Source organism: Astatotilapia calliptera, chromosome 2, assembly GCF_900246225.1.
Source record: "Astatotilapia calliptera chromosome 2, fAstCal1.2, whole genome shotgun sequence".
In the NCBI taxonomy this organism is placed as follows: Eukaryota; Metazoa; Chordata; class Actinopteri; order Cichliformes; family Cichlidae; genus Astatotilapia; species Astatotilapia calliptera.
The window spans coordinates 10,450,862-10,478,685 of NC_039303.1; the positions used below are offsets into that span (position 1 = coordinate 10,450,862).

The 27,824-nt window shown below is 43.7% G+C and overlaps 1 protein-coding gene across 2 annotated transcripts; it reads right to left on the bottom strand.

The window, feature by feature from the left end:
- On the bottom strand, positions 1 to 27,748 carry dgkq (diacylglycerol kinase theta). Of its 2 annotated transcripts, none has more exons than XM_026184536.1 (23): positions 26,433 to 27,748; positions 21,975 to 22,054; positions 17,722 to 17,821; positions 17,544 to 17,629; positions 15,815 to 15,940; positions 14,524 to 14,677; positions 13,104 to 13,181; positions 12,856 to 12,947; positions 11,772 to 11,986; positions 11,327 to 11,417; positions 11,113 to 11,167; positions 9,905 to 9,966; positions 8,209 to 8,359; positions 7,949 to 7,987; positions 6,382 to 6,497; positions 6,003 to 6,154; positions 4,759 to 4,907; positions 4,453 to 4,631; positions 3,466 to 3,566; positions 3,113 to 3,259; positions 2,922 to 3,033; positions 2,690 to 2,842; positions 1 to 449 (listed from the first exon to the last, which is right to left on the bottom strand). In XM_026184536.1, the coding sequence occupies exons 1-23, from the start codon at positions 26,656 to 26,658 to the stop codon at positions 351 to 353; spliced, it is 2,763 nt and encodes a 920-aa protein (XP_026040321.1). In that variant the 5' UTR covers positions 26,659 to 27,748; the 3' UTR covers positions 1 to 350. The 2 variants fall into 2 exon arrangements, with proteins under 2 accessions (XP_026040321.1, XP_026040330.1); XM_026184545.1 differs by having other exon boundaries at positions 6,003 to 6,151; positions 26,433 to 27,747.
- Between the last annotated feature and the right edge of the window lie 76 nt (positions 27,749 to 27,824).

Genomic DNA, 27,824 nt, shown 5'->3' on the forward strand with positions numbered 1-27,824 from the left:
TCAAAATTCAACACAATTTATTTTGCAGTCTATGCAGACATCTTGCTGTGAGTTATTTACTGTTAAGTAAAAAAGTTAGGAGTGGAATTATTAACCACGGTTACTGTGATTTCTGTAAATGGTCGGCGCCTGGACAGTAGGCATGAAATGCAATCCCAAGTGATCCATGACTTTCTCCCACTTTGCAAGACGGTAAACGTCCACGAGTCTGTGGTCCGTCTGCGGCCCGTTAGTGTCGCTGCAAAACTACATGAGTGAATTCACAGCTGGCTGCTGGCACCAAAACGGTTACCCATGTGCAGTAGCAGGAGGCAGATAACAGGCAGGATGGCCATTATCGGGTGATCGGGTCAGTGTCCATCTCTGGAAGAAGGACTATCCGAGTGTCCGTCCCTCATGTTAGCTGATGACTTCTTCTGCTTCTGCTTGGACTTCCTCAGCATCCGAACCTACAAACAGCAGAAGACAACAGAAGTGTAACCCTAAAAACCCCCAAACAAAGTTTTTTTCCTCACACAAACATATTCAAGGAGCGGCTCCAAACTAAAACACAGATCATCTACAGGTGTATACATAATATATAACAAGCTACATGTAAAGGTAAACTACAGGAAATGCAACTGTAAAGATCATCTCCAAAGTAAAGTTGCTCTTTACCATAGAACTTAACATGTTACAAAAGGTTCTACTTTTACGTTGAAGACATTCCCCATTTCCCATTCGCATCACACTTTTAATAGTTTAAGTACCATCGGGAGAGTAGTAACTTCTATGCAAACTGTAGGAGACCACATGAATTAATCATTAGCATCCATGAGGATCTGTCTGGACTTAATAGTTTAAGTTAATTTCTGCAGTTTAATTTGCAGTTTTTGCCGATTATCACAATAATCGCTGTATTTTCACAAAAAGATTGCATGTAATTGCCAACTTCACCCCATCCAATCACAGACTGATAGCAGATAAGAGATAACTCTGTCTAATTGCTGTTTCATTGCCATCTTGATGATTTCAAGATTGAAACTGACTGCGACTAGCTGCAGACCTGATCCCCGTCTTTGAAGCAACCATTTCAAAGGCGACGAGATCGTGAGTTCTTTGCACGCGGTCACAATAATTTTGGTTGTGCCACAGTCTCTGGCTACGATTTCCCTGGTGTGATTGTAAACACTGAGGAACAGGATGACTCCAGAAGTCACGGTTTTCAATTTCAGTTTGTGAATTTAGAAACAAAAGTCAAAGAACCAGCTGCTTTTTATTTTGAATTAACTACGAAAGACCAAAGAGTGCATGCCTCAAACATCCTGAATAAACTAAAATACGTAGTACAACGAGAAAACTTTGTTTTCTTTCAGTAAAGAGACATCAAAGCAAAAACATTCAAACACTACGGAATGTTCCTCTCCCGGCTATTCTCGGGGATAAACCATTATTGCAAAGTATCAAACTGCATAAAAGTACCACTGAGGATCTGGCTCAGGTTACTTAGAGACAAAATGTTTGAAAGTGATGCAAGAATACTACACTGGCCAGCATATGACACAGAATTCACCCCTGCAAAATTGATAGTAGGTTTAAATATTGGTGCAACTTTGGCATTACTGCATATTGGAAAATATCATCTGAAAAAGATTTAAATACCTTTCAACAATGTCAGACAGTAACAACCTGGAGAGGGGTGACTTCTTTAGATATCTCCAATTAAGACATCACTTTAATACAGCTATTGTGTCCAAGGAGAGAAAGCCTTTAGTTCAAATTTTTATAGATGCATGTAAAGGGAAACTGACAAAAAAACAAATCTCTATGACCTACTCAATACTACAGATAGAAAGGAAACTCTACCACTTACATTAAACTCAGATGGGAGAAAGAGGCAGAATAAACCTATCTGAAGAAGATTGGTCTAATATATGTGAAACCATAGCCACTACTTCAAGCTCCGATTCATGGCTTTGAAAAATACTCAGAGCTTCTCTTTTTTTTTTTAAATCACCCCTAAGATTAAAGAACTCCGAAGTAAAAATGCTGAACATAGTAAATGTTGGAGGTAATGTGGATATACTTCAGTAGGCCACTTCCATATTTTTTGGGAATGTCCTAAAATCTCCCCCTACTGGACAGAAGTGGTTGAAAGAACCAAGCAGATAACTGGGTTACAGGTGGAGGGGAGCTTCAGTGTCATTTACTTAGGCAACATAACAATTGGACTGAAGAAACAGGACAGATACCTGCTACAGATATTACAGGAAGCCAGCAAAAAAAGCTATAATACGCAAGTGGTTGAATGGGGAACCTCCAACTGTTTCGGACTGGACAGAAATAACACACGAAATTCACGTTATGGAGCGACTAACCTCCTTGAGACTGTCCTCAGAAAAATGTGAAAAATACTGGAAGAAATGTAAATGTTTTCTTACTGAGAAATTACTCTAGAGCCTTGTGGTATTCCTTTGTATTACCTCTGGTAATAATATGTATCTGAGTTGTACATAATTTTCAACTTGTAACCTTGTGTATGTCAAACTTCTACCTAGATGGCCTAATCCCCCTTCTGTTTTTTTGTTTGGTCGGTCCTTCTTCTGTTGTCTTATGTTCAAATGTTATTTTCTATAAAAATGGAAAAAAACACTCACTAAAGTAAAAAAACCAACACTACGGAAGCCGTGCAGGGACAAACGGAGTGTACCTTTGGTCCAGCAGCAGAGATGATGATGTGTCCCGGCGGCTGGATCCACGGTTCTCCATCCACCTGGACTGGTATCGGTTTCCTCAATGTCAGCCTGATGTAGTTCCCTTGAGCAATGCGAATCCCAGAACGGAAACCACTCTGCACCTGGCCCTGCGCACACACACACACACAGTGTGGTAAACCCTCTGGATAAAACCAGTCTGTACTTCTTCACTCTAAATTGTCTCACCATGTGGACGACCCCTGTGACCCCAACCACCTCCAACAGGCCGTCATCGATGCTGGGTTTCTCATAGCGACTGTCGACCTCTGACCCCCAGAGATCAGCACCTGAACCCCAACTACACACAAGAAGATGAACGTGAGGTCAAGACTGTGTCTGTGTGTGTGTCTGTGTGTGTGTCTGTGTGTGTGTGTTACCTTGGTATATTGAGGAAGATTAGCCCCTCTATGTTGGGTAATGGGACTTCCTGCCCATCCACGTGAAGCTGCAGCTCTTTGTGGAGACTCCTGGTGTGACTGATCTTCTGCAGGCCTACCTTCACATACACACCTTTGTTATGAAACCTGTGGAAGACAGGAAGCAAAAGGGCTGATTGGAAACGTGGTCTTCACTGTCAGAAACACGCACCAGTACTTTCTGTAAAGTGCAATACCACTGATGACCACTAGATGTCAACTAGAAAACAATCGTAACTCTTATTCATAAAGCGTCAACTTTAATGGGAAATTACAATCGACCACAAAATTCTGGCTCTCTCATAAATTTTCACCTGCTGGTGAATTTGTCGGGTTCGTCCTCTCGAGCCAGGTGGAAGTCGAGGCTGAGCTCCGCGTCGATACCGAGACCAAAGTAGTTGTTCATCTGGACAATCTGAGGGAAAGACAGATACTTCCATGATACTTTTATCCATTTTTTCCACCACAGCATCTGTATAAAAAACGGAAACATCCACAACCTGAGCAAAGTTAAACCAACCCTAACTTGTGAAAACAAAAAGAACTACAGGGATACCCAGAGAACCGAGATCTCCACCGAGGCTAATATGATTTATTTCACTTTTTCTCTAAAGTGATCCCAAAATTTAACGGCTTGTTACATTTTTACTTTGAAGGGAGGTGTCCTGTCCACCTCCCTTCGGGTTCTGTGAAATTTGTGCATAATCTTGTTGTCAAACAATCATCGACCACCATTGGGCTCCACCTTGGCAGCGGAAACTACCATAGCTTGTGGAGTTCATAGATATCCTTAAAATTAACAAACAGTTTGTTTGGGTTTATGGGTTTTTCCTAACTCGCTCTGGCATCAGCTGTGCAAAAACATCAGTGGAGTGTTTTTGGATGACATCATAGCCCCTCTACACACCAGGAGAAAAACCACCTCCCTCCAAAGTTCAGCTGATAGCTGGAACAAATTAACATGAACAAAACTCCCAGGAAGTCCAGATCCTTTCTGTTCTGTATGAAAGGAAAGTTGTGAGCAGCTGAAACTGAATCAAATGGCAACAACAAGCTTGTACTTCACTTCTGGCATCAGGAGAATGACCAGACTGCAGGATGTTTTCAGCTGATTGGCTTTCGGGAAGCAGTCAGTGGAACTTCTTGTTCCAGCTGTTACAGATGCATCTGAACTAACCATGACCATTGTTAGTTCATGGACTTTTGCCTGGTTGTAAAGTCTAGACCACGAACATGTTTCAGGTTTTTGGAAATTATGTTTTATCTCTTAATCTAATAATGATAATGCTTTTGGATCGGACCTTGGGTGGCTCCAAGAAGTCGTTCTCTTTGCCATCCTCTGAGACATCCTGGGCGTCCAGCAGGATGGTCCAGCGGTCCATCAGAATCTCATCAGCCTCATAAACCGACACTAGGATGTGGTAAGGGTCCTCACCACTGTAACCTGGACCCCACCGCAGGATACGAGCCAAGTCGTTACCTGACAGGACACAAATCAAACTCAACTGTTTACCAGCAAGTTAAAAACTGCCAAGTGCCCAAATCGACTCAACAGGAACTCGTCTCTGCATTAGAAAACAAATAAAAGGAGCAGCGTTTGGTCTCACCTGTTCCTAGTGGTACAATGCCGATGGGCGGTTCGCGACAGGTCAATTTGTGCCTTACAGCCTCCAGCACTCCAAGCACCCAGCCCACCGTCCCATCGCCCCCGCAGACCAGCACCCGAAACCGGGGAACCTCCCTGAACGTGTGCAGGCTGCAGAGCGAACAGTAGAGACAGTTTTACTGCGATGACCACAATTTAAAACGAGGTGAACATTTCTGACACCGACTGAAACTTCACAAATGTCTTTAGGAGATTGGTACCCCTCCACAGACTACCTGCCCAGACTGGAAGCAGCCTCACTGTTTGCTGCTGGGTTGAATCTGCAATGCTTTTTTTTTCAGCTTTTTGTGGCTCCGTGAGATGCTTTTATGTTACTTGGCAATGGTTTTTGTGGCTCTCGTTAGCTGTTTTGTGTCTTTTTTGTGGTAATTTCTCATCTCTTTGTACTCTGTCGCATCCCCCTGCAGTCTTATATTTATTATCAGTTGTTCTGCATGGCGTTGAGGTTGTTTGCAACTCTTTCTAGAAAGCACAACCACTTCAGTTTTCTTCTGTTTCAAATTTTAAAAATTAGGTTAAAACCTAAACAATTACTAACAAACTATAACAATAACATCATAAATAAACAGGCAAACGTCATTTTGTATCACCTTTTAACTTTGATGGTGATAAATCCGGTCTGCAGCATACTGATGGAAATGTTGCCAGGTTTGCCAGTAAGTGTCACACACTACATGTGAAACCCACTGGTTTCCACCATTTTGAACCCTTAATATTATCTCAATATTTGGCTCCCAGAAGTGGAGCTAAGTTATCAGCTAATGATAGCTAGCTGAATTAGACACGACACAGATAAACAAAAAAAACATCCAAATAAAATCCTAGAAATAGTTAACCTCACAGCAGGTTGGTCAGATAACTGCATTAAAAAAGCTCCAGAAGGCTCCAACAGCACATTTATTCCAGTCACAGAGGCCACGCCCCTAATAATTAAACTGTAAGGTGAGTTATAGAACGTCCCCCTGTACAGGTGTTATGAAGGGGTACATAACAATAATTCGTCTCTAAGTAAATTTATTGCTGGTTATGGTTCCAGTGAGGCGAAAAGTTCACCAGAAATCAGAAGAGATCTGCTAACTGCAAACCCACTGCTGTGTCTACAGTGATGATTTTTTCTATAAAATAAGTAGTGACGGCGTCGGAAAATCCTCTGCTTTCACCGAGGAGGTGTGCTGTTGTCCTCACCCGGCCAGCGGGCTTCCGTTCATGATGTCGAAGACCTGGTGAGGGTTCAGGAGCTTCCGGAAACCATAGAGGAGCTCTCTCCCCTTCAGACCGCCACTCTTCGGGTTGACAAACACCAGCAGAGGACACACGTCTGCTCCCAGCGTGTTCTGCTGAAAGGAAAACCCGATGCTGGTGAGATGTTGGGCAGAGGTAAGAGACATCTGGAAGCTGAATGGTTTTATTCAGTGTGCTTGTTTCCAGAGATTTTCCTGGAGCTCTTTAAGCACCACAGCCTCATTACATCTGCTCGGTTCGGTAAGAAGACACCAAAACTCCTCGTGCTAAGAGTGTGTTCGCAGAGCCTGAGTTTAATGAGGCGTATTTGAACAACAGTTACCGTGATCGCCGGAATGACCAGCGAGGTGAGCGTCTTGTTGTTGATCGAAGTATCTTTAGTCAGCATGTAGATCCTCTCCGCTTCAGCGAAACACGAGATCTGCAACTCCACCGCACCTGGACACACACACGCACACACACACTGTAACAGCAGTCTGGCAAGGAAGGAGCGGCTAGCAGGTCCAGCGGGCATGTGGTGTGGAGGTTAGCCGGATAACTCGAAGCCAGTCAGTTAAATTAAACAACAGACCTTTATTCATTATCAGCAACATAAGACCATACAAGCCAGGTCTCCACGGCTCTACTCTGTCCATACATACATGTGCGGGGTTCGGTAGTCGTCGGCGCCAGGCCGTTACAACAGTAAGGTGTTTCCTCGGACAATGGAACATGAGCAGCATGGAATGGCTGCCGCTAACAACACACACCCACTAGGAGACCCCCACAACTACTACAACAGTAGGGCAACCCCCCCTAGTGGTGCTATAACCCAAAAGGGTTGTTACAACACACACACACACACACACACACAGAGGAAAAATCTGAGTTTGATGTCTCAGACCCTCAGTTTATCTCAAATCAGCTGCTGCTAACTTTCTTCTAAGACAGCCATACCTTATAGGTTTAAACAGAAGGGGGTGGAGCATGTAGGTCTGAGATGACCATATTAGGAATATAACTCTTTGTGACATCATATAGAGCCAATGGTACAAAAAGCCAACTGAAACCAAGTGTTTAGAGCATACTAAGGCTGAGCTGTGGGATCTGTACGCACTGAGCTCATCATTAGAAACTCTGACTGTGTTAAATATGAACATTCATCACTGAGACAGGAAACCAGGTGTGATCAGAAAGAATTTGCTCTTAAATAATACAAAGTCATGGTTTTGAGGTTCATCGGGCCAGCAGTGTGACCGTCAGCGTTATCATCATTTCTTTAAATATTTGTCCCCCAGGGTTGCACAGCGAACACAGACTTCTGACGGAGAAAACCGAAGGAAACGACGCCAATGATGCCACCACTCAACGCAGTGTTCAACGCACCCTACCTGCTCAGCAGGTTTACCTCACTGCACCTTTGAGCACAGAGAAAAATACAGCTGAAGAGTCACCATTTCAACAAACCACAGGAGTTCAGCTGCACTTGAAGATGACCTTGAAAAAGAGATTTTAGATTTTTATGGAAAACTCCCCAGAACTTTCTGATCACACCTCATAAGTGAGCGTCAGTGAGTCAGGAAGACCATTTAACTGATCTGGACAGCAGCGCATTTCAGAGAGAGTCCCGTCCTCTTTAGAAACATGTATTTATCCGTCTCTGTCCATCAGGCGACGCTCGAGTCCTGCTTCCCACTCTCACCATGGTTAGCTTGCAGTTCACAGATTTCTTCTGACATAAATTCAGTAAGATGTGTTCAAATTTATTTACCCATAAGGACACAAGAAGTCCTCGTGGGACAGAACCAGTGTGAAAACTACAGAAGGTGATCTGAGCAGGAGGAGGCCAGGAAAGACTACATGTGTCCTCAAACCTGCCCAGCAGGCTGCTTTCATGACGGACGACTCACCTTGATTGAGATAGAAATTGCTGATGGTGACCAGGTGACCTGCAGAGAGGAAGAGGAGGACAGGTGAGTCAGAGCGGCAGAATTAAACCTGAAATTAACAGTTAAGGGGAAATGAGCCTGAACATAAAACTTCGGTTTGAATAAAAACACAACAGAGCTTCACTTTTTAACTTCGTCACACGCTTTAATCACGTTTGGTTCACATCCACCCACCAGAGGGCGCCACAGAAGGAAAGCATGCGTTTTTTAAAGCGACTCACTCTTGATGGCGAGGTGTTCCTCGATCAGCTGCGTGTACTTTTCTGTGGTGAGCAGGGGGGGCAGCCCTCCAATCAGCAGCTCCACCCGCACCGCCCGGTTCTTGTTCTCCACGATGTAGAACCGAGTCTGATTCATCTGCCGCAGAGACACCTGCACATAGCGCGACGCCACATCACCACGTCAGGGTGCGTCCACCATCTTTTTATTCTGTACTATGGTTACGATCTAACTGAGGCACTACGCAGGAATGACCACAAAGCTCACTGAATTCGAGGCAAGCGGTTAGGATGCAGACCACGAGTCCCCGACCTTTACCTGCCCGTCATCTCTACGTTTCCCCTCCCTCTCCCTCTCGATGGTCACAAAAACAGAAAACATGCAGACAAAATAAAAGATTATGTAAACACCTGCAGATGAATTTTGCAAACTGAATAACGAGTGGCTCCACAGTGGAGTGGTTAACACGTTTGTCTAACACATGGAAACGTCTGACAGCGAGAGGAGACTGAAATCCCTGCGAGGACTGCAGATCCTAACCACGCACAGCAGGAGACGCCGAAAGAAGCAGAATCAGCTACCTGATGCTGGCGGCTTTGCCACAGAGAAACCAAAGAGTGTCACCCTCTGCAGAAACCATTATTTTTATACTGTAAAAATGTTTATATTTGCAGCTCGGATATCCAGCTTAGCAGACTTATATACCTGCAACTAAAGTAATAATAATAATAATAATAATGCAAAAAAAAGAAGAAGAAAAAAAGTGATGTTTATTTTAGTGACACGTGTCTCTGTCAGAGTTACTACAGTAACTAAAATTAAACTCCAGACTAAAGCTGGGTGTTAAAAGCGTATAATCAAAATAAAAAAGAGAAGTGAAACGATGCTGTGTACCAACAACCCCGAGGTCAGTGTGGCTAAATCTGTCTACACATCAAGCATCAGCAGGCTGCGGTGCACTTCTTCCTCATGCTGTGTTTGAGCTGTAAACGCTCATAAACACTTCTTTTCTTTGTTCTTATGAAACATACTTCAAGAGGTTTGTGGTGAGCGTAGCAAACATTATGTAGGAGCTGGTAACGGATAATAAATACTGATTTGTAAATAACAGGACAATAAACAGAACTTTTTATACAACATTATACTGCAGAATACTTTTAACTATGCAGCTCATCCTCTTTGTTGACAGTACTCACTCCACCATAAACACAATCAACAATGGAAACGTAGCTTTAGAAAGCTGTAAATATTCCTGTTACCACTGTGACCTTCACATCAATCTACTGACCTTGTAGGAGAGGTCAGAGGTCAAATTATGTTGGACGAGACCTTCTATATGTTGAACCATGTTTTCTAAGTCAGTTTTCCACCAATTAATCATGAAGTTAAAGACCTCAGTGGATGTAAGCCAAGCTCTAATGGACCGCCAACACCAGCCCACTCTGCACTCTTACAGAGTTTTATCAGAATTCATTCAAAAAATTTTGTGCTATCGTGTTTACAGACAGAATGACACGCAGGCGCTACCAAAACCTTACCCTAACTTGGTGAATATAATCGAATATATTCATATAATCTGACCTCAGACACGTGGCTAGTCACTAATGTTTGGATGTGCAAAAGGCAACAATTAAATGCATCACTTATTCTCAGCGTTGGCATTTATGAAAGTTCATGAAATCTTGTTTGTCCTCTTACCTTCCTGATCTCCCGCAGTTTGTCCCGAAGCTTTTCCTGAGGAGTCAGCGTCTGTCTCTGCACTGGATGACAGAGACAGAAAGGTCATGACCTTCTCCGGTATCACATAGAGCTTCTGCAGAGCATGGCAAGACTCCACGCTCTGCTCTAAGGTCCAGGTTTATGGTTTTAGAAGCGCTGAAGAAGGTGCGTAATGTTTAAAATGAAGAGAATGACAGCGGCTTGTACTGTGTGCAGCTCAGGTGTGGGTGAAGTATTCAAAACACTAAACTGAGCTGAAAATATTCATGGGCCAGAAGCAGCTCCACGCTGACCACGAACCACTTCAAAAATGGATCTACAAAAAAACCCCACTCTGACGTGTTCTAGAGACCTAATGTATTTCATTGTGATCGTGCATGTTCTCTGAGAACATGGCTGAAATTTGATATTGGCTGAGCGTCTCAAAAAGTAAGTTTAACATAAAACAAAAGAAAATCAAAAGCTGTATTGGGTGTGGCTTAAAGGCAATCTCAAAATAGGGGGCGTGGTCAGAAATGCAACAAATATGGGTGTAGCCTATTTAAAAAACTATTTCAATAATTGTTTATTAATGGCTGTACAAAGTAAGATTTAAGTAAGATTGTAAGACCTTATTCATATTATATCATATTATATTATATTATATTAAATTAATCGGTGACTTAAATTTTTTTTCTCACCATAAATAAATTTGTAATCTAAACTATCTGCAATTAAAATTTTACCCTTGCAATTTCTGACCTTCATACTGGTACTCCGGTGTAAAGTTTCGCCAGAAATAAGTATTAAATAAAAGATTGTAGACGTATAGGTGTGGCTCATACATCAGAATGCTGAACTCTATGAAAAGCTTGAAATCAGTGATTGTTTTTCTAGACAAAGCTTTTTTTTTAAAACTTAAATCTATGAATGGTTTTTATTAATAGTGATAATAAAATAAGATTTAAATCTGTACAAGAACAATATGGTTCCTGTAGTTGGTCCTGCTTGGTCGAGCTGTAGAAAAGAGGCGTGATAAACGATGTAATAGGGACATATGAATAACACCGCATCATCATCGTGTCAGCATTAATATGTGCTCTACCGCAGTGCTCATACTCGTTTTCCAGGTCAGCTGCAAGTTGGGTTATTTTTCTTCACAGTCACCAAAATGTGATTTTGTTTTTCCTCATGCGGGTAGTTCTCACCTTGCTTGCTGCTCATGCAGACCTCCAGCAGAGAGAATTTTGATAGATCTTCCTCCTGAAACCGCACATATCATCGACACCATCAGTGGTTTCAGGGCTGAACTTACATAAACAGCTCAAATTGCCGATTGAAGTATAAACTGCTCAAATGTCCTGCTCATGTTCATTCAGGCATTAATATTAGCCTGGACGCGTCTAACACTTGTAATTTTACCTGTCTGTCCAGCTTACTGAGAACCTCGGCGAGGACCGAGGACGTCGTGCTGCTGTCTGAGACGGAAACCGAAATGAAAGCAACGCCTGACCTGAAACACAAAAACAGTTAGTTGACAAAAACCAGGGACTCTATGTGTAACGGTGGACGTAGCTTCCAGGTTTGATGGGCTTAAATATGCATTAAATCCAATGACCTGCAGAGGGCGACTCCTCTGGCTGCAAACAACTGTGGCTGTACACGTTTATGGTCTCATTAGTCATTCGTTTGAAGGACTATATACAGGACGATGATCATGTCAGAAATTTTGATTCAATCAAAGTGGGCGGGGCTACCTCGTGATTCAACCAGTGGGTGACATCACAGTGGCTACGTTCATCTCTTATACACAGTACATGACAAAAGGTTGCTTTCTTGTGGTGGACAGAGTCCTGACTAAACTCACTTGGGCCAGTCAGTGTACACCTTGATGACCTCAGTGACTCGGGGTTTTGCCCTCAGCAGCCACGAGTCGCCTCCGTCCTTCAGCGAGTTCCTGTTGTCCGGGCTGCCGTTGCGGTTCAGGATGTCGTCGCTGTGCAGACGCTGCGGGCCGCCGATTTCGTGCAGCTCGAAGTCCTGAGGGTCGTCGGGGAGGTAGAAGGCCCTCAGCGCCGCCTCCTGCAGGACAACACAGGTATCATAGAGCTATGGGGGTTTTTTGTTTGTTTTTTTAAATGCCTAAAAAGAAGTATATTTTTTCAGGCATTTAACTCACTTTCTAGTTTACAGTCTTTATTTTGGTTTCAATTTGTCACTACTTAAAAGCCTTACTCTTTAGCTCATAATCTTTTTTCATATTCTCAATTATTGCTGTACCTAATGTTGACTTTTCATTTGACAGTTATGAATTTTATTTATTTAATTTATTTTACTTAAGATTTAAAATCTGAACTTTGACTGTTCTCCTGTTTTTGGGACAAAATTTAAACTTTTTTAAAGAATTCTTACTTTTTTTAATCAAAGAAATTTGACTATTTTTTTTTAGTTTTATCATTTGTCATCTTCTAATTTATTGATTTGTTTTTTTCTTTTAAGTTTGAGTCAAATTTTGATTTGTTTTTATTGTAACTTATTGTTAATTTGTATATGAAAAGTTTTTAAACCATTTACGCCATAATTTTGACTTTACTCATAAGTTTGGGGGTTTTAAGCCTTTCATATCTGTAACTATTTAATTATGTAAATCCTGGTTTTTCATTTCATAATCTTTCCTTAATTAATATTCAAATCCAACCAAGGTCAAAGTTAGACACAGTCTTACTGAGAAGCAAGATTAGTCACGGTTTTCGGGATATTCCTCTGACACCATTCTGTGTCATATTACTAAAAATAGCTTTTACAGAATTATAGCTCACTGCTTTTATTTTGAAAGTTGTGTTCCATGAAAGTTGTGTGAGATTTCGGTGGTAGAAGAGGTAGTAGTACCTGTCTTGGTGTGTGTGTGTCTGTGTGTGTGTCAGGTTTTTGGGAGGAAGCAGAGCCCTTACCACCACTTCCTCATTCTTTGTGATTGAGACCAGTCGGAAGAAACCGCGCTTGACTGCATCGTCGCCATCAAACACCTTGAGAAACTGTTTACCTGTGGGTCACAGTAAACAAACCAGACACAACCAGATGTGACTGCAACATCTGCAAGCAGAAATGTTATTCCACAGCTGTATCATCCACCAGTCGGTCATTAATAAAACCTCTGAAACACAAAGGGAGCTTGTATACAGACATACGGTGAACCGACCTGACTCTGAGGCAGCCGGCTGACCGTCTTTGGACGCTGGCGCTGCTGCAGCAGAGAGATCAGCATCATCGGAGTTATCTAATGGAAACATGGAGGAAAAGAGCCGGTCAGGTGAGACAGTTTACTGGACACAGAACTTCCTGATCAGATTTCAACAAGCTGGAACAACCTGAAACAGACCCAGATCAGCAGCTCACCTTATTCTCATTTAGAGCCTGACGTCTGAAATCTTAGTTTGTGGATTTGTCAAGTAATAGAATATCACCAGCCAAGAAAGAAAAAGACAAACGTCTTTACAATCACTGTGAGGAGGCCGCTGTGTCTGTCTCAGCTCCATGTTTATTACTGTTAGTTGTTGTTTGACTTTATTTGTCAGCACCTTTCATACAGGTGCATCAACTCAAAGCATCAGCAATCAATTAAAAAATACAAAAGGACTCTGACAGCACCACAACAGTTGGTGTTTCAGCATAGAAGCACAACACCAACCACCACAAAGCAATGATGTGTTAATCTCATAGACCCATATTTTATTCACAATTGAACAAATGTTTAAACTGAGAGATTTCCCAAAAATTATAAGCTCAATTTGAATTTGATGGCAGAAACAAGTCTCAAAATGTTGGTACGCAGCAAGAAAAGGCTGGAAACGTAAGTAATACTAAAAAGAAACAGCGGGTATAAGAAGAGCATCTTAGAGAGGCAGAGTTTCTCAGAATTAACGATGGGCAGAGATTCACCAACCTGTGAGTTTTAGCTCATATCTTATTTTTCTGTTTACACATTTGATATGTTTTCTGTGTTCTATTGTGAATAAAATACAGATTTTAAAATCATCAAATTCTGTATTTAATTTCCAGTGTCTCAACTCTTTCTACAAACAGAGTAGAAAAGTGAGTTCAGATCTTGTGAGACTTTGGAGATCGTCTGGAGGATGAAAATGAACTCTGGCTGTTTCTGACTTTGCTGCCTTTCTTCACGCGCAGCCTCCTGAGCTCTGACTTTAATTTGTTTTGCTGTTAAGAGTTTTATTTTGGAAGAATTCTCTGGAAAACAGAAACACCCTGAAGTGTTTTTGTGAATTTTGCGATTTGGCCCTTTGAAACCTGCAGGGGCTCGTGTTTCAGCTCTCGGCGTTTGGATGTTTGTCTGCACTATTCACATCCTGACTTCTTTAAAAACATCTTTTTTCAGTTTCACAGCTCAGATCAGCAGTGAAGCTGTCAGGAAACGAGCCGAGCGTTTGCGGTTCACACAGTTTGTGTCAGTAGCGTCAAAGGATGTGGTCTGGAGGAGCATATGTGTGTTTGTTTCACTCCTGCTGTGCAGACCTGCCTCCCATTAACTCCCGATGATGTAAATCTTTATTTTTTTTGAAGTGTGAACATTTTCTGTAAGGCGGGGTTCACTGTGTGCATACCCAGCTCGTGGCTGCAGCTCTCAGCGATGCGGTAACAGTGCATCTTGCTGAAGTTTCTGGAGTCGAGGCGGACACAGGCCGGATGCAGCAGCATGCAGCGCAGACGTCCCAGAGTGCACTCTGCCGGCATGCCGAGGTAACATGCTGCATGGCTCTGCAGGCGGGAAAGCAACATGTCACTTTACAAGCTCAGGGAAGTGAAACATCATGTAACACCCGTGATCTCAGAGTTTTATCAGCCTCATCGTCTGAGGGTGGAAGACAAATCCAAAACCTGCAGTTCCTCTAACGCCCACAAGGGGCTCCAGCAGCGAGTCAGTCCCCACAGACTCCATGTTAAAAGTTTACAGCAGAAATAGACACGTTTACAGCCTGATACACACACTGCTTTAGTATCTGTAGCTAATCCCCCCTTCATAACACCTGTACAGTGTTAAAATTTACATTATTAGGGGCGTGGCCTCTTTGACTGACAGTTCAGCTAGCTGCTAGCAGGGCTTCACTTGAACTGCACCTCTGGACTGTGTTTGTGCTGTTGGAGCCTTTTGGAGCATTTCTAAGTAAGTAAATTAGGTTGATAACCAAGCTAGTTAGCATTAGCTGGTAGTTTAGCTGATAACGCATGCCACCCTCTGATCCAAATATGGGTGCTCTTGGTTCCCAAAGAGGTCACAAAAAACTACAGCTGAAATTTCATATTGAGTCCAGAAACTTATATATACAGTCTAAGGCACAGGTGTCGAACTCCAGGCCTTGAGGGCCGATGTCCTGCTGGTTTTAGATGTGTCCTTCCTATAACACAGCTGATTTAAATGTCAAATCACCTCCTCAACATGTCTTGACGTTCTCCAGAGGGTAATGAACTAATCATTTGATTCAGGTGTGTTGACCCGGGGTGAGATCTAAAACCTGCAGGACACCGGCCCTCGAGGCCTGGAGTTCAACACCCCTGGTCTATGGGGTAAGGTGGATCTGTGGAGACTCAGGAATCACCTTTACTTGTTAACAGTTTCTGTATCACCAGGACCAGAGACAGCTAAATGATCTCAAAGAGGTTCAATTTAAATTTAGGAAGAGAATAGTCTGGGAATGGAGGGACTCCAGTTAGCTGGGGTGAAGCTTTAAACCTTAATGGAATTTAATTCATCAACTGTACAGGTGTCATGACTGGACTGGAGCCTCTGCTGGACGTTAGAGGCACTGCATGTTTTAGCACTTGAGCTGCTTGAAACCCAACCTAAACCCCACCCTAGAGGAAATCAACACTGACACATTTTTCGCTGATTCTCACCGTGATGCCGCACCACTCGCACCTCATCCCTGCCAGGACGTCAGACGACCCGCACGAACGCCGGCAAACCTCACACCTTGCCGCTGACGCCAGGTTTCCCTCCCTCCAGTGGTGGTGGTATGTATCCTGGAGCAGAAAGAAAAGAATGAGTTTCAGTCCAGCGCTAAAAATAGTCCCCATCAGCCGCAGCTAATTGAGGAGGATGTAAAAATGAAATGTCATATTTGTGAGGAGGAAAGCACCGAAAAAGAAAAGTGCACTGTGTGAATAGATGGGCTGAAACCCGACGACAGCTTCCCGGGGTTGTTGTCAGCCTGTCTGCCATCATCAGCTCTGCAGGAGATCAGCTTCATGCTTTTCACTTTTTATCCAGACTGTGAGCGATCGATGGGTTTTGATCGAGCTACACACACTGAACCGACAGCAGACATCCTCATTGAAGTGTCTTACAACGTCTTTGATTAAAGTCAGACTGACTGGACCTGATCAATATCACTACTTCACAGAGCCCAGTTTCTATTATAGACTAGCTGCACAGTGGGCGCTACCTACATTTCAAACTATAGAAAATTTGTCAGGTAGGAATTCAGTTATCAATTATTTTTGTTTTCGTTTTTTAAGGTGGAAATATCTACTATCTCATCTTGTGCACATGGTATTACACTTCAATATTCACAGCAGTTTTAATCACAAAGTCTGCATTTGGTGACACTTCCCTCTCCTTTAGTGGAAAATACTGATGCATGAACTTTCTCAAGCTCCTGCTCTTCAGTTCAAGGACTGACTGATCGTTTTCATTGTTGTCACAAAAAATGATGTCACAGATGCCAGAGGACAGAGCATCCCTGCCATGCGCCCGTTTTTTTTGGTAACCTCGCGTGCAAAGCAAGGGATGAAGCGTGAGAGACAAGGTCATTTCAGCACGTCTCAGTGATCGCTCACTGCAGGAGCACAGAGATGGAGAACACTGATGCAGAACACTTTGAGACGACCACCACGACTGCTTTATTTCCTGTTTGTGTTTTTAACTGAGTTAGACACAGTTTCAGGTTTGCACAAGCACCAACCAAAACCGTGAGATGAGTGGACGCTGAGGGTTCAGCTGGCACCAGAGAGCAGCAGGTATTGTATAAGAGAATAAATTCAGAGGCCTTGTGTTACTTCTAACAAAGTCAGTATTTTAAAAAGAAATACAATAAAAATCTACAATAAAGTCGTCATAGCTATGGATGTGAGGGATCAGAATAAACTATTAAACTACCTAAAATAATTATTAAAGCGATCGATGTGCCAAACGGCTCACTGATAGATCACGTAGCTGGAGTCTACTCTAAACTACTTCCAGCAGTCATGTTTCACAGCTCGCTGAGCTCAGCTGCATCTTCCACCTATAGAGCCTGCCCTCTGGTGGTGTTTTTGTGCATTACAACATAACACACGGCCTTAACACAGCATCTCTGTGCCAGTTAAGAAGAGCCCGTTTGTTAACCAAACTGACTGAACTTCTCTGGTTCGGCCCTTTTATGATCTGATTGTGAACGTCATAGAGAAAGTCCTCATCTTCAGTGACATTTCTGTGTCACTGTTTGCGAGTTTAGGCACAAGAAACATGAGGCAGTAGCGCCCCCATGAGGTCAGACTGAAAACTGTAGCATTGGCCTACGTAGTTTTAGTCCAGCTTACTGTTGGAAACACTTTATATTTATACTGATATTTTTTAAAGCGATACCTGCTCCAGAATCCCGTCCAGTTGGCAGCTGCGACAGTCGGCACAGGTGAAGATGGCACAGTCAGCGTGGACATGCAGCTCACACACTGAAACACACACACGCAAACACACACGCTAATAAAAAAATCACTCATGAGATTTAATCCACTGGTCTACTTGGTGATGGTGCTGGTCTGACCTTCGCAGCGCAGCGCCGTGCTTCCCTCTGTTTGTTTCCTGCAGACGCAGCAGAAACGTTTCTTCTGACCGGCGGGACCGAAGCAGTGAGCCACCGGCACCTGCAGGGGGCAGCAGCAATGTATGTTAACAAACAGACAAAGTAAACGCAACACTGAGCCTCCAGCCTATTGGCTGTCCATGAATACAGAGCTTAATTAAAAAAACAAAATCCCAAAAACAAAACAGCACATTGCTCCTGCTGCTCCAAACAGTCTGTAAATCTGCATTGCTCCTCTGATTAAAATAGTCCCCATCAAAATACAGCTGTTGGCTGCAGTTTTTATGTTGACTTACAAATGTTGCTGTAAATATCATGGCTGTTATTTGTTGTTGTTGTTGTAATTGCCATGTTTGATCCAATGACCTCTCTTCATTTCTTAAAAAGAAATGATTAAATGCATTTTATTGCTCTGTTTTTCCTTCACTTTAACGCTCCTCGCTCAGTGTCGCTTGTGTACTTTACTGTAATGACCGAGTGGAAATGTTTATAATGAATAAAGAGACCGTCAGGACAGAGGGATCTGTTATAGTTTTGCATTTTTCCAAATCCTTTATTTATAATGAGCCACCACTGAAGCGGCATGACAGGTTATGTAAGAAGATAACATTCAAACATGAGGGGCAGAGTGAAGGCCTGCAGCTGCATCACATCCAAGAGAGCCAAACACCCCAGAACAACGTGAACGCAGCCGTATGGCAGCTCACAGTGTATTTACATTAAGTTTTAATTCTACTCCACGAATGTGCGAATGAAAAGCCGTGGAGCTGGGAAGAGATGTCGGCGACATTAATGATAACTAATGCTTAACGGTGTCCCACAAGGCTCAGTTATGGGTTCAGTTGTTTTTCCAGTTTTTATATTGATGACACTGTGTTATGTAAAGTTATACGCAGATGATACCATATTATTTTGTTATGCTGATTCAGATGATCTTAAACTTGTACCGAATGTACGTAAAACCACATTTCTGTTACTCTGCTATGGCACATCTCTACTGTTCGACATTTCATTATCGAGAGAAATACAATTTGACTTGTGTCAGATGATGTCATAGATGAATATAACTGGTTATCATCTACATATAAATATATAGTTTTCTAATAATATTACATTAGGGAAGCATGTATAAAGTAAAAAGTTTGGCTTCAGCACAGACCCTTAGGTGATTGAGGAAATCTCCAACAAAATTTGCATGCAAAATACCAGGAAGTATCCCATAAATACAATTCAAACTAGTACAGTGCGTTTCCTTTAATGCTAATTGCGTATTCTAATTTCTTCATTACAATGTTGTGACCAGCAACATCAAACACTGCACTGAGCACAGATACCAGTCAACTATCAGAGGTGATAAGAAGATCATGATGATACTTGTCATGTAGGAAACCTCTGAGGGGCCCTGCTGCCTTCAGGTTTTGGTTTCTGTAATAATAATCTGGTAACTGTCCATCATATTTCTGTAAGCTGAGTGTTTTGGTGTCCAAACCTCCAAACTGGACTTCCTGGATCACACTTCAGTGTGTCTAGTGAAAGTATGTTACGTGAAGCACCACACAGACCACACTCTGAGCTGTTGTTTTCCATTTGTGTTTTGTTTGATTATTTTTGTGCCGCGCCGTTTTTGTGCTTATAATGGAGCTGCTGCTTGTCAGGTCGGAGGGTAGAAATACTGAACGCTCTTTAGTTAAACCTGACCCAAGAGCTGCCTGAGCAATAATAAGGAGCCTGAGGATATTTCACATTAAAAGCAGGTGAGGAGAAAACACCACTGCTGCCGCCTGCTCGTGTTTATTGCAGGGCTATTGATCGGTGCAGCAGTTAGTCAAGCTCAGTGATCAGTGCTGTGCTGATCGATAAACATCGTGTCGGCGCGTGTGTAGCGTTTCAGCGAGGCGGCAAAAGTGAAGGAGACAATAAAAAGAAGGGCTGGAGAGCAAACTGTGAAGCTGACAGAACAAAGCAGGTCTGCTGCTTTCATTTTATAACTTTGTTGGCTGATTATGTCTGGTTTGTTCTGCTGGGTAGAGTTTGTTCACTCACCATGGGCCATTTCTAGAATGTCACCTTCACTGGAAGCACAATTATCCACTTGTTTCAGTGCAATGAAGTCTCTGCAGCTTTTCATTTCTTACAATACAGAGTGATAAAGTCCACAGCAGAAGCTAAATCCCTGCTCTGATTTGGTTTCTAAACTGTTATTTACAGTAAACAGACTCTTTGAGGGCTCTGAATGTCACTTAGATCCTGAGACAATGACAGACATACTTATTAAAGAGTGGACAGGTGGTCTGTGAGAGGTTCAGGTCCGGATTTGAAAATAAGCATTTTGTTTCAACCCTAACTCACAAAAATTGCCTGATAAAATTAACTCAAGGAATGCAAGCAGGTGGCACTATGACACTGTGTGGTGCTTGTGAATTTGAGTTGCGCAGGAGAACAACGTTGATGCTAGTTATGCTTCTTGGAGCAACTCATCTGGAGTTTTTTTTTTCTTTAGTCCTGATTAAAAAGTTATGGTTGAAGATACAAAGTTGGCTTTTACTCTTCTGCTTGTTGGTAAATGAGAACACTTTTTGTTTTGATCCAGATATACCTCTGTTTTTATTTTTAAGGATAATTAGCATAACAAGCTAGCTGTTAGCTAAGTGCTAACAGCTAGCTAAGTCCTGTTAGCTAAGTATGTAAATTCTATTAGTTTTCTTTTAAGTGTTGTATTATTATTTTTTTTTATTTACTTGTGAGCTTAGAGTAGGAAGGAAGTACTTCTAAGTACTAAGTAAGCTAGGAAGTAAGTTTAATGTACTGTACAAGCGGTCTTTGTATAAATTACATTGCAGCCACGTTTTGTAGCAATGAGTTGCATTCTCGCAATTCAGTAAGTGGTGGATTCATGTGGCCGCTGTTCACAATCGAGAAAATGTGAATTAAATCAAATGAAATTGTGCGAGTAAGACAAATTAATCCACCTGTGATGCAAGCTGCGTTGCTTCTGGACAGATTGGCTTATGAGAGCTCAATATAACACACTACCTGGGTAGTACTGCTAACAATAAATGCTATACACAAACGCACACACACACACCTGAACTTAAGCGACTCTGAACCACTTGAGCGTGCGGACTGACAAACATGGACTGCTGGAAATCCTTATTGTGAAATATTAAATTACTGTTTACTTGTTAGTTTAAATAAATATTTGAACTTTTCTTTAAGCTATGAACACAAAGCCAAAGATCCTAACCTACTGTGTATACACGGTATACCGTGTAACCGTGTAACATCAGCTTATTAGTCTTATTGTGGCTTACAGTGTGATTTAGTCTCCTGTTTGCACAATTACATAAAAAGTCAGTTCTCACTTAGAGGTTACAATAAAGCCACTTTCGCAGCTGAACTTTTCATGACACATTTGTGAGAATCAGACTGGAATATTCTCCAGTTTTCCTCGCTCACATGCAGCAGCGAGCAGGAAATAGTCCTCTTCAGATGCTTTCATGTTACTGGAAATATTCTGTGTGGTTTAGATGCGGGTGGATGCATGGGTGTAGTGTGCAGGAGGCAGCGCACATGGCGCCTACTTTCTACAAGTAAATGCACCAGACTCTCAGCTGAGCACATCAGCATAATTGCATTTGGACCGGGGAGCTGGTCGGTTAAAGGCCGGCTGATGTCTGATCTGATCGTGTTTGCATTCTCGTTCTCTGATGGGTAATGCCTAAAGAAGTTCAGCCCTGCAAGGTGTAAAAATAAACCCCATCTCATCACGTCTGGGGATCCCTGCCTTCGTCCCATTGGCTCCCGGACTGGGGTCCAGAGATTAAAGTAAAGGTGTTTCCTCACCTGCAGTGTTTAGTCTGTTTAAAACGGGTGCGAACCAAAACAACGACACTGAGACATTTTGGAGGAGATGGTCTCGGTGCGGTTCCACTCCGAACCAACTACCACGTGTATGTTACAGAAAACATCCTGTAGCGACGTTTGCTTTGTATTCTCAATGCAGGAAGGTTTTATAGATGTGCAAATGTCTGTACGGACTAGTAACTGGCTGTGAAATAAATGTAAATTCTCTGTTTTCTCACACAGCACCTTCCTCCTGTTTTTACTCTCGTTGCTCCCACTCCAGACGCATCGGGCCAACATTGTCCCGTGTCTGTAGTGACGCATTTTGGCTCATTTGGAGTTTGGAGCATGAGCGTATGTTGGATACTCACCTGGACCAGAGACGGAGTCATGGAGGAACAAACCTTCCGCAGCGTCTTCAGGCATTTTTCGTGACACATGAAGTTACACACTGAGGAGGAGACAGAGGAGCACAGTCAGAGACCATTAACACTGTCGGGGTTTCTCTCGGCTTTCTGAGTTGTTGTTAAAGAGATGCTTTTTCTTATGATATTTATATGATAATCTCTGCATCTCAGTGGTAAACCGTGTGTGCAGCAGGCATTAACACAAATACAGCCGTCGCACAAACATAAAAAAAAATAAAAAAGCACGGCATGAATTAAACAGGTACAGATTCAAAAAGTTTCAGTGCAATTTTGCAAACCATCACTTTCACCTGGAGCACGATTTTCTTAATTCATTACAGCTGACGTTACCTCCAGCACACCTCGGGGGTTTCTCAGAAAGCAGCTCGGACATGCAGGGCACCGACGCTTGTTTCTGTTCCTCTGCCTGACGTTAAACTTTTAAAGCCTTTTATTGAAACTATGATACGATACTGATGCTCACAGGCAGACAAAGCGGCACCGAACAAAAAGACTGATTTTGTCTTCAGATTGTGACGCTTGGAGTGGGTAAAAAGTAAAAGAAAAATCAGCACAGTATCGTGATATTTTGTCATATCGTGTGGATAGATGGACACCAAATGATAAAACTACAAACAAGAGGGCTCGTCTCATGCACCAGTGTCCTGAGATAGCCTTACGTCAAACTGCCACAACTGAAAAACCATCCAAAGCTGGACACGCTGAGCTCGACGAAGACAAGTCTGAATTCAGAGCAGCTAATAGCTCATCACGCGAGTAAAAACAGGACGGCGACCTCCTTCCTTCTATAAACTCGGTCTGTTTGTGCTTCACAATTTTTAAAGCAAAAAAATAACTGACAGTATTGCAGTCGTACAGTGATAATGTCCCACCGTGGGGTGTCTGGTGATTCCCATCAGTAAAAAGTTGATTTGGGTTTTTTTTACCCAACTTAAATTTGTTTTTCAGGCCTCAAATAACCTCGTGGATATCTCCTGATGTTATGAGAGCTCAAAAATGCTGAAAACAATTAAAAATCATCAAATCTGGACCCTCTGTGTCCCTCACAGGCCCGCGACTCTGAAAATACTCACACTATGAGGGTAAACCTTTGAGCTGCTTTAGTAAATAAGATATTGCACATAAAAAAACATCAGCTGATTCTGAGGGGGTCAGAGTTCAGGTACTGACTTGTATTTGCCTCCAAATTCAGCCGAGTTAAATAGAGTTAAACAAAAGCAGAAACCTTTGATCTGTTCTTGCTGCTTTTACTTCCAATACTCCACCCGCCCATCCACCCCGCAGCCCTGCAGCGCTCAGATAAGAACGCTTTCACTCGAGCGCCCGGTGGAAGAGATGCGGCGTGGAGCCGTGACACCGTGAGAGCGAACAATAAAAATGTGTTTGGAAGAAGAAAGGAAGCTGTCAGCTGGATGACTGCTGGTCACGTTTGCACCTCGTCCGCTCTCGCTGTGTGTGCTGAAGTGACATTTAGTGAGTGTGCGTGTTGTTGCCTGTGCTGTCACACTGTGGTAAACCTCAAATGTTCACTCTGGCCAGTTTGAACAATAAAACCTGCTGCAGGCGAGCACGTCTGTGCACACCATCCAGACAACCAGCACAGAGTGGCAGACCGAGGCCAGAGGAGATCAGTCAGGTTTTTCCTGTCCAGGAGCTCCGGCGGGTCATTAACAGCCCCGATGAAGGCACTTTCTCACAGCCGGTGACTCAGCAATGACTGCTCAGAGTCCACGATATCACAGCTAAAACTTTAATGTGTTTGATGAGGAGCAGTTTGAATGAATTTTTGATGATAATGTCAATCCAAACGTTCATACTTGACTCTTATCAGACAGTCGCTCTCTGCTTCCTGCAGCTTCACTGACTGATTTTAAATCAGTCAGTTATTTTAAATGTTGGACAGACAAAAAAAAAAAACCTTCTGCAGCCTGAACGTTTGATCAGTGTCCTGCTCTTTTATAGCTTTTCTATCTGTTCCAACAAACTAACATGGTAGCAGCCAAAAGGTCAAAGTTTAGGCTCCTGAATGCTGCGTGCAAACCTGTGTGTGACATGGTGGCTGCAACCGTCTTTTATAAGAAGTCGGTGCTCGTGGCTCCTGGTGGTGCTGCCGCTGGAAACATGTAAATTACAGCAGTGCGTGATAAGCACTCGCAGCAGCTCTGGTCACAAAGGAACAGCCGCCGTCGCGGCCCCGTGTTTTCACCGAGATACGTAACCAAAACGGGATCTATTCTGATCTGTACTCCTGTCCCAGCAGTGGCCGTTCCTGTTACACACAGTTTCTCATAATGAGCTCAGTGTATGTACAGTAATCCAGGCTGCCCTTTGTGCTCTGTGCTCACTTTATTTTTTCTGCTTTTAGCTCACTTACTGCTGCAGTCACAGCCGTAAACGGACATATATGGTATATAAGATGGATGTGGCCATTGTGACATCACCCTTCGGTTGGTGAAGTCCTGTTCTACAGCCATCTTGATGTTTTGAAACTGGCTGTGGCAAGCGAGGGGTAGATGTGACTGAGAAACCGAGTAAACCACACGCATCCTGCTCTCTGACTCTGATGGGACTCCACTTTACAAAATAAACTTCATGTTTTATTCAATAAAAGCTGAAAACAGTGACTGAGACAACAAACTCATCAGGAAAGAGTCCACTGAGGTTAAAGGTCAAAGGAGCCAAGCATCAATTTCCTTAAACATCTACAGAGTTTTTTTTACCAAACAGATACAAAGAGGTCCTCTACGTTTGTTTAAACTTTACTCAACAAAAATGTTATTTCATGTCAACTTTAATTATTTATAATGACCCTGGACGTGATAAGACCACTGGTTGTTATGGAAACGTGCATTCAGTGACTGGTTGGCGGCGACTCCTGGAGGTTGCTGGCCCGTGCTGGGTGAAGCTGGATGATTTGTGTGGTTGCCAGCAGGTTTCACGTCCGTCTGCAAACGCTCGCCAACTACATGCCGAGCGGCAGTAAACAGAAATTAAAATTGTGCCTCAACGCTGAAGCCAACATGTTTGAAAAGGTGAGCTTTTATTCTGAAGGTAAACAGCCCGTGTTTCCTGTGTTCACAGTTTCCAGTTTCCTGCTCCTGAGCAGCTGGGCAGTGTTTATGCACAAGTCCATCAAACAGTGACTGCAGCAATATCCTCGCTACCAAAGCAATCACAGCCAGGCTTTGGCCAACTGGTCGGAGAATACATGCTTTTCCCTAGCAACAGGTGGTTGCCAGGGGGTCACTGATTGGTCTGCAGCCCTGTGTGACTGAGGCTTCAGCCATCAACCACTCCACCGCTCTCCAAGCTTGTGTGACTGATGTCTTATTCACTCGATTGCACGCCATCACTGTGATTGTCATGCAGCCCCACCCCCTCCCCACTGGCCATTAAAACAAATGCAGGTTTAAGAAGTCATCTCCAGGGCGCCGCTGTAGCTCACCTGATTGACCTTGTGACCTCTATACTAAAGACTACGGAGGTCAGAGTCCACTCGGTTCACCTTTTACATAAAGGTAAAGGGAAACATGAAAATGGGCTTTTAACAACGCAGCGGACTAGGCAATTTGATGACATCACTGGTTTGTGTTAATCCAAGTGACGGCTTAAAGAAGAAAGGTTACGTAAGCGAGCAGAAGCGCTGCTGCACATTTTAATGCATCTGATGCTGCTTGTGATGAAGAGGATGGTCTCTGCTCTCACTCACACAGAGACGCACAAATACACACACACTCACACCCCTCCAACAACCAGCATCCCTGCCAGTCTCCTGTTGCCATGACAACCACAGGAAGTAAATCACGACTTGACTGAAGCTCCAATTGTGCCATAGACACTTTGCCTCCTTTAGACATGCACACACACTTAAGTGCACACACATACACACTATGCAAAACCAGTGTGTTACTGGGCAGACTGAATTGTGTTGGTGTGCTGGATGTACTCTCTGATTCTCCTCCCAATTCATGATTAAGATGTGTCGAAAGGAAAAGAGGAGGCAAGGAGAAGGAAAGGAGGAAGAAAATGAACAGGAAAGGAAAAAGGGAACAAATGGGCCCTTGTCTGTGTTGGTTAACTGCAGATGTTGCATGTTTTGGTGCATGCAGACAGACTTTTAGAGCAACCACACATTATCCTGTAAAAGTCTCCAGCTGCAGCCTGAGGTCGGACTGGGATACGGTCTGGGATCCAGCCTGGCCTCCTCAAGCGGATCAGCTCCGTGTCCGGGGCAGGTATCGGTGTAAGTCGGGTTCATCACGTTGTTAAACACACCTCAGCTCAGGCTTGGTTCGGTTCCCGCGGGGAGAACCGCATGTGCGCTTGCGAAGCTCACGAGCTGAACTTTGATCTCGTGCATAAGTAATGACCCCGATAAATAAAGCATATTTGCTGTCTTACCTTCACACAAGAAGCCGATGATCCCCCAGATGAAGTCGCTGCAGCTGTGGCAGAAGGTAGGTTTGGTCAGGGTGACTTTCTTAAAGCAGTGACCCGGTGCAGAGCTCTGGTACTTGGACCGGAGTCCGGGGGACTGCTGCGCCCTCTTCTTCCCGGCCAGCGGGCTCGCTGTCCGGCTCTCTGTGGCATCAGGGTCCGCCGGTCTGGGCCGGCCGGAGTCCGCCATGTCCTCCTGCCCGCCCTCTTATAAAAACTTCCCAACAGCAGGGCGACAACACGGGGTTCAACAGCGGTAACTCCTGGTGCCAAAAGGGCTGGATGTCTAGGAAGTAGTTCACCCGTAGTGGAGAGACATCCCACCGGGCCAAACACAGCGGCGCAGCCCGGCAAAGGGCGCCGTGCTCGGTGTGTGTCCTGGACTTTCCCCCTCGCTCTGGAAGATAATTATCCAGGTCCCAAAACACACAACAGGCCACCAGTTCACGGCTTAGTTTATGGCGATTGTGACGTCGGTGTCGCCCCGTGGAGGGTCGGTCATCGCACCGGCTGGAGCCAGCGGTGCTGCCCGGCGGAAAGGGCGCCGAGGTCGGTGTGCTGTCTGAGAATCCCGCCTCACAGGCTCGTTAAAAAACAAACTCCCTGCACATTTATCGACCAGCCACTCTTCCAAAATACACGACAGCTGTTCCAGTGAGAGATTAATACTGGATTTTCGATCCTTTTCGACGGCGTCTGCTGCTCTCGATCCCCGCGATCAGAAAGACCCTCCGCCCGGAGACAGCGGTGCCACCCAGCGGCGCAGCGCGGAGGACAGGGCGCCCTGCTCGGCCACTTTCCCGAAGCTCCCTGCTAAGGAAGGTGGATGAATAAATGATGAAATATCGATCGGGCAGAACTGGATGCCGAGTGTGTCCGCAGCAGCGTGAAGTCTGTGAAATGGATGGGTGATCTTTTCAGTCTCAGCGATCACTCAGCCAGCCAGGCACCCCCAAAACAGCCGGTCCAAGCCCACAGAAAGACACAACAAATCGGTGGAAAAGAAGTCCAAAAAGCGCCTCAGTACTGGAGACCGACGACAATCAACAAGTGTGAAGTCCCCCTGACGGGGGGGCTGCTTTCATTTCGGGTTTCTTCTTCCTTTTCCGAGGCTGATTCTTCTTCCGCGTCAGTCTCCAACACTGATTTACTCCTCCTCCCTGCGCTTTATCCCCTTCCCTAGTCTCCTTCGCTTCCTCCCTACCTCCTCATCACAGAGGCTCTTCCCTGTCTCACTGAATGACGGTTTCCTAAAAGCATTTATTTCTTATCTCATTTCCTTCCTCCTGATGCTTTTTTCCTTCCTCTTTTTCTTTACTCTCTTCCTCAGTCTTTCACGTTGAGTAGTTTATGAGA